The following is a 13,319-nucleotide window of genomic DNA, read 5'->3' as shown; positions in this document are numbered from 1 at the left end:
GCACAAGGTCCTGAGTTCGATTCCCAATACAAAAAACCCAAAAGTGCTCTACCCTACCTGGATCTCTGACTGTGCTGGGGTTCTTATCGGAAGCTGTTTTACTCTCTGTCACTGGAGGATTCTTGACGATTCCTTCCTCATCATCAGAGAGAAGTCTTGCTAATGGGTCTTTCAGGTCTCACCACCAGAGGGGAGAGCAGAAGTCAGACTGTGGCACTTTGTTCAGGAAACAAGGCCCAACGCTGTGGCCGATATCACTGAGCTTAACTGAGCCCCCCAGCACACATGGGGTGGGGTGGGGCTGTGGCAGGGGATGCTGGGACAGGGCTGAGGCTGGGCACGAGGAGGGAGCTGGAAGAACCCTAGGGCCTCCTGACTCTGTTGGCCCATGTGCTCCTGGAACACCCCTGAGGCGTCAGAGGAGGAGAAAACCATTTACACGTTGTGAAGGGAAAGGGTCGCTCTCTGTGCTCTAGGCTCCTCAATACATCACTAGAACTCCTGCAGAATTCCTGAGGAACTCAACTGAGGCAGAAGCTCTCTGTTCCTCCTTTGATACACACAATAACTTGTCCCCAGACAGGCAGGGAAGACGACTGTCAAATCATAGTGTCCCCATCTGAGCCCAGCCTGGGTAACTTTGTGTCTTAGCAAGACCTGTCTCAAAATAAAAAGGCCAGGGATGCAGTTCAGTGCACAACCCCTTGGTTCAATCCATAGTTCCACAAACAAGCTAGCAAACAAACAAACACATGGAGTGTCCCAGAGGCAGGACCGGGCAATCTCTGGTACCTCCGAAAGAACACCTCCTGTGCAGGGGCTGGGAATTTAGCTCAGTGGCATAAGCACCTGCCTTGCAAGCAGGTGGTTGTGAGTTCGATTCCTGGTACCGATAAAAATAAAAAAAATAAAAAAATAAAATACCTCCTGTGCTGATGCCCAAAACTACAGGGAGAGTGAGAAAGCTTTCTGGTGGGACTGGTGTCCCTTGCAGGAAGAACAGAGAAAGCAGCCCGGACCTGGTCTTTCCTGGTCTAAGCTCCTTCTCTACACGTTGGACTGGGGGCCCTGGATGATGAGGACTTCATCCTAGAAAGCTGAGGCTCAAGGATGTGGGCACAGCCACGGAGGGTCCCAACCCACCAGTTCTCACCCATACTTCCGACAAGCGTGGTGGGAGCCACACCCGCCCCTTTGTCTGAATCGCTCCAAACAACCACAGGTTTGGGAGATGGACAGGCTACCATCAAATTTTCCTTTTTAAAAATCATTGTTGTGGGTTGGGCATTTAGCTCAGCGGCATTAAGTGCCTGCCTTGCAAGCAGGCAGTCGTGAGTTCAATCCCCGGTACCAATAAAAAGGAAAAAGACAAAAAAAAAAAAAAAAAAAAAGTAAAAAAAATCATTGTTATACCAGGGATTTAGCTCAGCAGCATAAACACCTGCCTGGCAAGCAGGAAGTTGTGAGTTCAATCCCCAGTACCAAACCAAACAAAGAAATAAACAAATTTAAAGCAAAAAAATCATTGCTGTTAATTTGTGTACTAGAATATCAGCCTTTTGAAGAGAACTGTTGGGGCTGGGGATTTAGCTCAGCAGCATAAACATCTGCCTTGTGAGCAGGCAGTTGTGAGTTCGATACCCGGTACCAGTAAAAAAAAAAAAAAGAACTGTTACATCATAAAATGAAATTTAATACCTTAATGAATTGATACCTGATGTTAGTACTTTTAGAAATACATATACACATGTCATTCTGATTTTCAAAACTGTACATTTCCCTTCTTTTATATTTTTATTTCTTTGTATCATCCCCCACAGATTTTTTTTAAATAAAAACTTTCATTTTAGAAAAAAAAATTATTGTTGTCTTTGTGCTCCAGGCCTTCATGTACTCTAGAAGGGTACTCTACCACAGAACTACAACCCCTCCAGCCCAAATTTCCCTTTTAACTCAAAAAGCTCCTTCAGCAACTATCCACAGTGAGCATCTTTTCTTTCTGAGCAGCTTCTGCGATCCCAAGGCCCCTCGGGGGCCTGAGGCACTCTCTGCCACTCACCTTGCTCCCTGACTGCTAACTTGCCAGCAGGTTTGGGATTGTGGGGCAGCTCTTCCTTCCTAGAACCCTTGGCTGCTCTTCTGTCAGAGGCTGGAGATTTCTTCAAACCAAAGAGATCAGCATCCATGTCGTCCAGATCCTAGAGCAGCAAGAAGGGCTGAGCGCGACGCCTGGGAAGGAGCCAGGGACCCCGCGGACCATGTGGAAAGGCTTGGCCTGGGGTGCTGCTGGAAGCAGCTGTGTGGAATGTGTGGGGTCTCCGTCCCTGGAGGCCCTACCCTGGAAGGGAGCTATGTGACTGCGCCCATTCCTTTTCTCTGCTGTGGTTCAGGACCTAACCACCTGCTGCTCTACATGCTTCTGCCATGATGTGCCACCAGCTGTCACCCTCCTCAAGGGAAAACAGGTCAGGTTGTGGCACCATCTGCCACCTTCCCAGAGATCAGGCAGTCCCCACCCCAACCTCATCTTGGGCCTTGAACCTCTGAAACTGTGAGCTTGGAGCCAGGGATAGAGCTCAAGTGGCACAAGGGCCTGCCTGATGAGTGCAAGGTCCTGAGTTCAATTCCTCGTAGAGAAAAAAAAATGGGGCCGGGGACTTAGCTCAGTGGCCTAAGTGCCTGTGTGGCAAGTGCAAGGTTGTGAGTTAGATCCCCAGTACCAAAAAACAAAACAGAACAAAACAAAACCTGTGAGCTCGAATAATATAACATTTTCTCTTGTTACGTCGGCTCCTTCACTGCAGTAATGTGAAGATGATTCTTCAGCAGGGAGGAGAACCTCCAGCTGCGCAGACAGCCAGGGGCAGAATGATGAGAAACAAAGGAAACTGAGAAAAATGGTGCTTTGGGAATGAAAATGGAACCAGAGTGGGGTGGGAGTCAGATGTAGGAGTGCACACCAGTAACCCCAGCACTCGGGAAGCAGAGGCAGGAGGGTCACTGTGAGTCTGAGGCCAGTCCAGGCTTGGCTCATGATTCTAGAATGAGAGACTCAAAACTGGCTTCCAAAATTGTGTCAAAGCAATTGTGTGGGTCATGCGTGCCTTGGGTCATGGCTGGGTGGCCTGCGGGAGAAAGATTTCAGACTGAGGTTAAAGAGCCTGAAGCTGGAGCTAAGAAGGGAAGGCATCTCATTCTGTCCCTTTAGATGGTGCAGGGGTAGCGGGGACCAACTAGGTAATTCCCTAGGAGGGGACTGGTCCCATTTCACCAGAGGACTATAGCAAGACTTTCTGTCTCCAGGTAGCAGGAAAAAAGATTTATACCTAGAGTGGGTAGAAGGGAAACAGCTCAGGGTGAGCTCTGTGCTCATTATAGGAAGACCTCAGAAACCCAAGATGAAAAGGAAGATTTACAGGAAGATGAAGTCTTAATAAAAATATCAAAGGTTCATCCAGCCCTAGTCCTGAGAATTACAAAGCTCTCTCCCTACCTTTATGGCCTGTAGCAAGTCCTGTGGGTCTGGATCTGAGATGTCGGAAACCTAAGTCCACAGGCGGTTGGACACAGAGGCGAGAGATAAGAGGCACAGTAGTCAGGCCCAGTATTGCTCACCACTCCAGCCCCATCACCTTGCTTCTGTAAGAGCATGTGGCCAGAGAGGCAGAGCTCAGCCAATGGCCATAACAGGACCTCTCCCCATCTCTACCCAGGAGCTGTGGTACAAAGTCACATCCACCCAGTTATGGAGACCCATCCCTCCCAAATGGAGAGATGACGTTCACCACAGAACCCATGTTAGGCTATTTTCCAATCACAGGAGCAGATGGTGTGGAATTTCTCATGGGAAGGGACAATATTCTACTGTCTAGCTCATCATTCTGGGAAAAGGAGGCAGATACTGCCTTGTGTCTATGTGGCATCCCTTAGCACTGCTTTGCTTCAAGAATAAAAGGACTTTGCAGGCTTCTAAACACTTCTGTGAGCAGCCTATTGGCCACCACACCAATCTTGATTTTCCTGAGGTTAAGTCCAAAAGCTGAGAATCGGGAAATGGGTTGGACTCACCTCAGCGTCACCTCCTGCCACGCCTCCCAGAGTGTTGACGTCTTCATCTTCCTGGAAGGACCTGTAAAGGATTAGAACAGAGACCAGTCCTCATGCTGAGAGTACCGGATGACCCTAGAAAATGAAACCTAAGGGGCTAGGGGTGTAGCTCAGAAACAGAGCACATATTTAGCATGTGCGAGGTCCTGTGTTCCATTTCAGCACCACCACTGTTAAAAAACAGTGGCTTAAAGGGTTGAAAGGAACTTGGAGGTACTTTTTTTTTTGGTACTGGGGATTGAACTCATGACCTCGCACTTGCCAGGCAGGCACCTGTGCTACTGAGCTAAATCCCCAGCCCTAGAGGTACTTCTTCAGGAAGACAGATATGCTAAAAAGAATTTCCCAGGCTGCCTAAAAATACACTGGTATTTGGGAGCAGCGACACATGCCTATCCTAGTAATGTGGGAGGATCACAAGTTTGAGTTCCACCTAGGTAATTTAGTGAGGTATCTCAAAGTAGATCGATAGTTAACATAGGTAGTTTATCGTGAAGATCCTGGGTTAACCCCAGTCTATTATCTAAAATAGATAAATTTTAGCAAGTACAGTGGCCAGTGTTCTTAGCTTTGAGTCCGCAAGGCATCCAATGAGTACTGCTTTGCTCTAAAACAGACTTTGCAGACTAAGCCAGGAGGATTTCAAATTTGAGGTCAGCCTGGATGACATAACAAGGCCCTGTCTCAAAACATCAACCTAGCAAGCTAGGCATGGGGGAGCAAGCCTGTAATCCCAGCACTCAGGAGGCTGAGGCAGAAGGATCGCTGTGAGTTTGAGGCCAGCCTGGGCCACATCAGTGAGTTCAAGGCCAGTCTGCATTACATAGCAAGACCCTGTCTCAAAACAAATAAACAAAATCAATCACTGTTAAAAGATAAGAAGACAAGTAATTGCTCTAAACATCACAAAGCTCCTCCTTTATCATCTTCTATAGGGAGAACAAACATAATTTGAAAATTACCAGATCTGGACCGGTTCCCTTACTGGTGTGTGTGTGTGTGTGTGTGTGTGTGTGTGTGTGTGTGTGTGTGTGTGTGTGTGTAGATGTGGTCTGAGACAGTCTCTCGCTACACAGTGTAGGCTAACCTCAAACTCTCTATGGGGCCCAGGCTAGCCTTGAACCCACAGCTATCCTCCTGTCTCCTGAGTGCCAGGATCACAGACATGTCCCACTTGACTTCCTTATCTTAAAGTTAAAGGAACGTAATCGCCCAAGTCACAGATGTAGGACTAGAGTCTTCTGACCTCCAAGTCGGATCTCCTTCCATTTTCCTGGACCCCTTCAGTAACTGGAAATGGAGGGAAGGTGTGGAAATTCCTGACATTGCTAGTGGGCACTACCAAGTGGGAGGGGCAGAACATTGCACTGAAATGGCCCTGGGTCTTCAGGGCAACCAATGTTTACCTTCCTCTAGGCTTTGAAGAAGCAAGCTTCTGAGGCACACCTGGGGCATCTCTATTGTAAGGAACTGGTTCAACAGGCTTCTCAGGGAGTACTGCTGGAAAAAAGAAAATCAAGGATGTCACTTTTTTTTTGTCTTTTTGAGATGAGGTTTCACTATTCAGTTCAGGCTGGCCTTGAGCTCACTTTGTAGCCCAGCCTGGTCTGCAACTTGCAATGACCCTCCTGCCTCAGCCTCCTAAGTGCTGGCATTACAGGCATGACCACCATGCCCCGCCCAAAGGTGTCACTTAACTCCAGACAACCACAGTAGAGATGCAAGGGATATGGAGTCCCCCACCTAGCAGTCCCCCTCACCTTCTAGGGACACCAGGAGTTTCCAACATTAGCCCCTGAGAAGCCTGAATGAAGATGGAGTTGGAGCATTGCCAGGAAGTCAGCCCAGGTGCCAACGAATGCCAAATGAAGAAGGTGGGGTAGAATCTATGAGCCTATGCTTTGTGGGTTCTCACTGGCATAAGGAAGAAACCTAAGCCTGGCTGTCCCTGGAGAGCTTGGCCTGACCCTGGAGCCATGCTCCTCAGTACAGCAACATGGACGCAGGACAAGGGGCAGTAGCCACAATATTCAATGAGAAAATGCCAAATAGCCCAGTTAAGACGGGCAAGGGGTCTGAATAAATATTCCTCCAAAGCTATACAAATAGAGCTGGGTGTGGTAGCGCATGCCTGTAATCTTAATATTCTGGGAATCTGAGGCATTCCTGAAGATACTACCCAGGAAAAATAGCACTCCTGACCGGTTAGATGTCAAATGTGCCGAGTTTGTGGTCCCACAACATCCAGGAATGAAGTTGCAAACCAAGGGAGAAGTTAGGATGGTTTTATTGGAAAAAAGGAGAGAATAGCTTCGGATTTCCAGGAGAGGTCCTCAAAGGAGTGGCCACTGAGACCCTTTGTCAGGGGTCACAATGCAGGCACAATGGGGTCAAACTACAGCCTACCTACAGGGTTACACACACAGCCACTTAGCGAATACCGATCCAACAGGGCAGTGAGTTACGCAGAGAGAACAAAGCATTTCTACCAAGGGAGGGAGCCAGGTGTCCTGGTCACCGGCCTGGCATCTGATACCTATCTGGACTTACTGGGCCAGATGGTGGTAATTACAGTATAATCCCAAGTTGCTGCTTATCTCCAGGCACACAACTGCCTGCCTGCCTGCCTGCCTGCCTGCCTGATGGCTGCTTTTTCATTCTAAGGCCTGGCGCTCTTCTGATTTGTCTCTTGCTACAATTTTCAGGTTTTTATTTTTCTGTGCTGACTTCCTCAAGGACCTGATCTCTCTCTGACTGTATATTAATTCTATCTAACTCAGCTACCCGTAAAAGTTGCAAGTTTGAGACAGGGATGTAGCTCAGTGGCATGAGCGTCTGCCTGCAAGTCCAAGGTCCTGACTTTGATTCCTGGTACCACAAAATAAAGTTACAAGTCTGAGTCCAGCCTGGGCAACTGAGCAAGACCCTGTCTCAGAACCAAAGAGCATTTGTATTATATATATGCAAAATCAATATGTGAAAAGATGCTCAATCCCGTCAGTCATTAAAGAAATGCCCAATAAGTCGGGGATTTACCTAAGTGTTCGAATGGCGAGTGTAAGATTGTGAGCTTGATCCCCAACAACCAAAAAAAAGGATCCAGTCACTGTGACAAATGCACAACAAGTGAGACACATTCATACGGACAGCCATAACCAAAAAGATGGACAGGGCAAAGAAGGGGGTGGAGCAGGGATATAGCTCAGTGGCAGGGTGCCTGCCTGGCAAAGTCCGGAGTTCAATTCCTGGTACCAAAAAAAGATGGAGAAGTATTAGCAAGAATGTGGAGAAATCAACACATTTTGCATTACTGGTGGGGACATTAAAGATATTGCTGCTGTGAGGAACAATTTGGAGGTTTCTCAAAAAAGTTAAACAGAGTAACTGTATGGTCCAGATATTCTACATCTAGCTCATATCCAAAAGACCTGAAAAGATGTCCACACAAATTTTCCTGAGAGTAGGGGCTGGGGATTTAGTTCAGCAGCATAAGTGCCTGCCTTGCAAGCAGGCAGTCGTGAGTTCGATCCCTGGTACCGATAAAAATGAAAAAGACAAAAAAAAAAAAAAAAATTTCCTGAGAGTATTACTAATAACAGCCAAAATCCAAAAGTACTTCAAATGTCCATCACTTAATGAACAAGTTAAAATACGATACAGCCACACAACAGGATATTACCTAGCCACAAAAAAGAATGAGACACTGATTCACGCTAGAGTATCGATGAATTTTGGTGACACTGTGCTCCATGAAAGAAGCTAGATATAAACATCAGATACTGTATGATTCCATGTTATATAAAATGCCCTAGGACCGGGGATTTAGCTCAGCGGCATAAACACCTGTCTGCCTTACAAGCATGTGGTTGTGATCTGATCCCCAGTACCAAAAAATAAAAAAATAAAATAAAATAAAAAATAAAATGCCCTAGAGCCAGGTATGGTGCCGTATGCCTCTAATTCCAGCACTGGAGAGGCTGAGGCAGGAGGACTGCTGCAAGTTTGAGACAAGCCTAGGCTACAGAGTGAGCTGAAGGCCAGCCTGAACTGTGTAGCAAGACCCTGTCTCAAAAAGACAAAAAAAGCTCATAATAGGCCATTCCACAACAGACGGGAAACAAATGGTTGCTTGAGATTAGAGGTTAGGGGAAAGATGCAGAGAATAGTGTTTATTCTAAATTTCACTGGATTGCACACTTTATTTTGTTCTTTTGAGACAGGCCTTGAATGTAGTTCAGGCTGGCCTTGAACTCATTATGGAATCCAGGCTTGCCTAAAGTTCACAACAATCCTGCCTCAGACTCCCAAAAGAAATGCACACCACTTTAAAAGAGCAAATGTTAAGATATGTGAATTTTATTTTTCCTTTCTTTCTTCTGTCTTTTTGAGGCAGTTTCACTATGTAGTTCAGAACGGCCTTGACTTTGTAGTCCAGGTTGGCTTCAAACATACAGCAATCCACCAGCCTTGGCCTCCCAAGTGCTAAGATTATAGCCATGGGATGCCACACCCAGCTTTTTTTTGTTTTTTTTTTTCCAAATCCATTTTATTTCTTTCTTTCTTTTTTTTTTTTTTTTTTTGTCTTTTTCATTTTTATCGGTACCGGGGATCGAACTCACAACCGCCTGCTTGCAAGGCAGGTGCTTATGCCGCTGAGCTAAATCCCCAACCCCATCCATTTTATTTCAAAGAGAAGAAAAAAACTGAAACAAAATTTCAAAACACATAATCAGGGGGCAACAACAGTACACACATTGCAGATTATCATCCCTAAAGCATTCACCCAGAGCACAAGACATTTGCATTTGATTGTCAGAGTACCAGTACAAATCTTTCTCTTCAGGGAACTCAGAAAATCAGCAACGTAACTATCTCAACTATTTTTTATATACATACATACACACATATGTTGTTTCTTTCAGCTTCTCCCACTAGGAAAGCAACATGATGTCCATACATTTCAAATTTATTTCACTTATGAGTATGGTCTCAAGTTGTATCCATTTACCTATGTCTCCAGTTTGTCCTTATGTGATCCATCCCTCAGTCTATGGGTATTGAGGTTGTTTCCAAGATCCAGTTATTACAAATTGTTCTACTATAAACATGGGTGCATACATATCGCTGTGGTATGATATTTTTAATTCTTTTGGGAAGATAACCAAAAGGGAAATAGCTGGGGTAAATGGGACCTCTAGTCCTAGTTTATTGAGGAATTTCCACAATCGTTGTACCAGTGTGCACTCCCACCAACAGTGGAGAAGGGTTCCTTTTTCCCCACAGCCCCTCCAGCATTTGTTATTAGTTGATTTCTTGATAACAGCCATTCTTTACCTGGTCTAATTTAAACAATTTTTTGTTTCCTTTTGTTTTTGAGAAGGAGCCTCCTGTAGAGCTCAGGCTTGAACTCACCACACAGCCCTGGCTGGCATCCTACTTGTGATCCCCACTACGTCAGCTTCAAGAGTGCTAGGATTTTGGACAATGTCCACCACATGACAACGCCCACCAACTGACATGTGAATTATACCTCAATTTCCTGGTGGTGGTGGGATTGGGGATTGAACTCAGGGCCTTTACTCTGAGATACATCCTCAAGCTTTTTTAAAAATTTTTTGAAACAAGGTCTCACTAAACTGTCCAGATTGGGCTAGAATTTGTGATCTTCCTGCCGGAGTGCTGGGATTACAAATGTCCACCACCATGCCTTTAATTAATTAATTAATTAATTGTTAAAGAACAGGACTAGATCAGGGGATATGGGAGAAGAAGCACTTACTGTCTTCACCTAGGAGGTCACCAAGGACGTTATCAATGGAGCCTGGAACAGAAAGGGCTGTCATAATCTCAGGAGGAAAACAGCGCTTATACAGCTCAAATCTTGACACACCCTAAGGGCTTCAGAGTTCAAAGATGTTAAGCCTTAGGCTCAGCTACGCCTTCATTGACCAGGAGATGTTTTCTAACTCTCTGGCAATGAGCCCTGTTGAAATATCTAAGGTAAAACAAAAAAACAAAAATGAACCACCTAAGATAGAAATGTAAAACAATGCTCCCAACATGACAGCAAAGTTTCAGTGGAATCTCCTTTCTTCCTGCCTTCCCCACAACACACTAGCCAGTAACCAGTTTTCCAGACTCTGAAAGAGCCTAGTGTAGTTCTTTAAAAAACTATGCACGCAGGGTGTAGTGGTACATGCTTGTAAGTCCAGCACTTGGGAGGCTGAGGCAGGAGGACTGCTGTGAGTCAGAAGCCAGACTGGGGATACAGTGCTTACTTAGGGTTTTTAATGCCTAAAATGCCTTAGGCTTTTAATGCCTAAAATAGGAAAAATAAATCACATTAACAAAATCAAATGGTGAACATGCATTGAAATGGAAAATGCAGAGTGAATTGTATTGTCTCTTCCCAGGTCATCATAAAATGGAGCACCAAAAGCATTTAGCGGATACAGTGAGTTCAAGGCCAGCCTGAACTACACAGTGAGACCCTGTCTCAGAACAACAACAACAACAAAGTGACCAAGATTTCTAGGCTTCCATACTGAAGCCTTTTTGTATTCATCTGAAATCCAAACCATTGCACTGAATGGACTCCTCACTGGCCACATTGGGGGAACCTAAATATAGATACAGATGGTTCTCTCATTTCTGTCTTTACCAAGCTAATTAATCACAATCATATACTTCAAGATATAGAAACACCCCCCCCCAAATAATACAGAATCCAATGAGAAGGCCTTCCCTTTTTTTTTTTGTCTTTTTCTGAGACAGGTCTTGCTATGTAGTTCCGGCTGGCCTTGAGCTCACTCTGTAGCCCAGACTGGTCTCAAACTTGCAATGATCCTCCTGCCTCAGCCTCCTAAGTGCTGGAGCTCCATGTGCCACCACACCCAGAGAGAAAGGTTTTTCTAAAACTCCATTTTAACTTATTTTTGAATTTTTCTGAAGATCAAAAGGTAGCTCATACCAAGGTCCCTCAGATTTATGAGAGAAGGCTCCCCATAGATTTATGAGAAACAGCAAGACTCTCAACAAGAATTTTTTTTTTTTTTTGGGAATGGAATCCAGTTCTCAAAGCCAAGTGCTCTCCCATGAGGCTACACCAGCTCCTCAACAGAAACACTTAAGATAAGTCTAAATTATTTTGGAACCAAAGAAGAAAAAGATATATATTTGGCTTAAGGGTAATGTTTCATCCTTCCACTCACCTTTCAAGCTCTTCTTGGTTTTTAATGCCTAAAATAGGAAAAATAAATCACATTAACAAAATCAAATGGTGATCATGTGTTGAAATGGGAAATGCAGAATGAATTGTACTGTCTCTTGCCAGGTCACCACAAGATAGCGCACCAATAGCACTTAGAGACCGAGGTCCTTTATGTACTCCCAGCAGTACATTAGGAGGCTGAGAAAAAGCCCTGCTACTTTCCATGCAGTCTTCTCTGGGAACCACATCTTGGTCCTTGTCACCAAGTCCCCAAAGTATTCCATGCAATCAAGACCTCTGGGGACCAGGAGTAGGGTGAAGGGCGGTGTTTACATTTCCACACGTATCACTCCCTATTCTGCCTACCATCTCAAAGTGCTGGGGCTGCACGCATTTCCTTCACGGCACTGTCCGGATCATACGAATTTTGACCACAGCAGGCTCATCTTCCCTAACGAAGAGAAGAGAAAGACTAAGAGATGGGGAGATGGGAAGGGAGAAGGCAAAGGTGCATCTTAACAATGCTTGGCTCCCAGGGTTATCAAACCTTCGCTCACTTCACCTGTTTGAAGAAGTCAAAATCTATTTCCATAAATTAAAAATTCCATAGAGGGGAGAGATTCTGATGAGAAGTCAAAGCTCTGGATAATTTAATGGACTTTCTCTAGCTTCTCCAGTAATTCAAATGCAGTGGTGGGCATTTCCTTTCGGGCCTTTCAGAAAGACGCTGGGTACCTGGCACTGTGGCCAAAACCCTTCCCAGGCAGCACTCAAGACTACTTTCGGACAGGTTTCAGCCTACGGGAGTGGGTGTGACCTCTGGTTACTCCTTGACACAACTTTCCCTGGTGGAAACCGTTCCCTTCACAGTAGCCCATAAACAGGGCTTCCTCCACTTGGAACAGTACTCCTCAAAACTAGCTCTCTCCTCTTTACACCAAAACCCACCTTCTGCCAGCCTTGGAAGAAAGGAGCCAGATGCAGTCATCTCTATCTCGAAGGTTTGGCCTATCCTGTTATTAGAATGCAACGTTTATCTGGGGGTTACAGACAGAGGCCTCTCAAAATGTTTGCTTCTCTTTCTCTGCAATGGCAACTTCGGCGACCCGCAAGTGCAAACGGGTTCTGGCTTAAGGTACATCGAGGAACTTCTCCATCTCCTTCCCACCATGTCTCGGCTTTCCATACGATGGGCATTTTCTAGCAGCGGTTAGTAAAGCTCATGGGGCCCCAGGATAATGACGCCTCAGTCTCCCCATCTACTCACCCAACTACAGGCGGTCGTTTTTTAAAATCGCGAGCCCAGCCCTAGGCCACCGTCCTTCCCAGAATTCCCAGTCTTTCCGAGACTGTGCCCCTCTGTGTATCGCACCTCGCGCGTTAAGCGATCTGGCCCGCAGCACAGGCTGTGGTCCTTACAGCTCTTCCAATTCCCATTATGCGCCGTCCCCTGGGAGGCTTGGTGGCCAAGATCGGTACCAACCACCCAAAGCCGAAGAGTTTCTCTGCGTTCCTCCGCAGATCCTACTCCTCCGACCCCACCGCCCACTTCGTAGTCGACCCCACCGCCCACTTCGTAGTCGCGGCCTCTCGAGAAGGTGGCGCGATGTATTCTGGGAGCTGTAGTCCGTGGCGCGCTCACCCTCCGTCAGAGACTCTGGGGAGTCGGTGGAAAAGCCACACTTCCCGGCGAGCTCGGCGACACCCGCTCATCTGGCGCGTTGCCTGGAGCTACCTGAGCGTCTCTCAGGGTAACTGGGCTTGCTGAGAATGGGGTAGGGACGTAGAGTTCCTCTTAGGCTCTTCAAGGCAATTCGTGGCGTGGTCGGGGACTTGAAAGATTTGTTAATATTGGAAGGTTGTAGGGAATTCATAATTATTGCGTATCCCATACCCAAAGCTTGGGGAAAGTGACTGCAACTTTCTTGTTCAGTGGTCTTGTTTCAGTGTCCAGCTGAAATGACGGCCAACCATCACCCCACAACATCTCAGCTTTTGTGTG

At 46.1% G+C, this 13,319-nt stretch overlaps 1 protein-coding gene across 19 annotated transcripts in view; it reads right to left on the bottom strand.

Moving 5' to 3' along the window:
- The window catches only part of Fbf1 (Fas binding factor 1), a 28,153-nt gene extending 15,275 nt beyond the window's left edge, over positions 1 to 12,878 (bottom strand). For 9 of the 19 annotated variants that reach the window (XR_010045179.1, XR_001201195.2, XR_010045180.1 and 6 more), the window contains exons 1-10: positions 12,585 to 12,872; positions 12,266 to 12,330; positions 11,684 to 11,768; positions 11,319 to 11,346; positions 9,887 to 9,928; positions 5,514 to 5,607; positions 4,069 to 4,129; positions 3,494 to 3,544; positions 2,060 to 2,198; positions 58 to 177 (exon numbers count right to left, since the gene is read on the bottom strand). Coding sequence is in view for 14 of the 19 variants with exons in the window: in XM_013151984.2 (XP_013007438.2) it covers positions 58 to 177; positions 2,060 to 2,198; positions 3,494 to 3,544; positions 4,069 to 4,129; positions 5,514 to 5,607; positions 9,887 to 9,928; positions 11,319 to 11,346; positions 11,684 to 11,686 (538 nt within the window). In the remaining 5 variants the exon portion in view is untranslated. Of the gene's footprint in view, positions 1 to 57; positions 178 to 2,059; positions 2,199 to 3,493; positions 3,640 to 4,068; positions 4,130 to 5,513; positions 5,608 to 9,886; positions 9,929 to 11,318; positions 11,347 to 11,683; positions 11,769 to 12,265; positions 12,331 to 12,584 lie in introns of those variants that run through there. The other 10 variants (XM_063242048.1, XM_063242052.1, XM_063242053.1 and 7 more) reach the window with 8 other exon arrangements.
- Between the last annotated feature and the right edge of the window lie 441 nt (positions 12,879 to 13,319).

This window comes from Cavia porcellus, unplaced genomic scaffold (assembly GCF_034190915.1).
Source record: "Cavia porcellus strain 051 isolate PalLab524CR breed Dunkin Hartley unplaced genomic scaffold, mCavPor4.1 scaffold_32, whole genome shotgun sequence".
NCBI lineage: Eukaryota > Metazoa > Chordata > Mammalia > Rodentia > Caviidae > Cavia > Cavia porcellus.
Note: the sequence above shows the minus strand (reverse complement) of the source record. Positions and strands in the feature narration are given on the sequence as shown.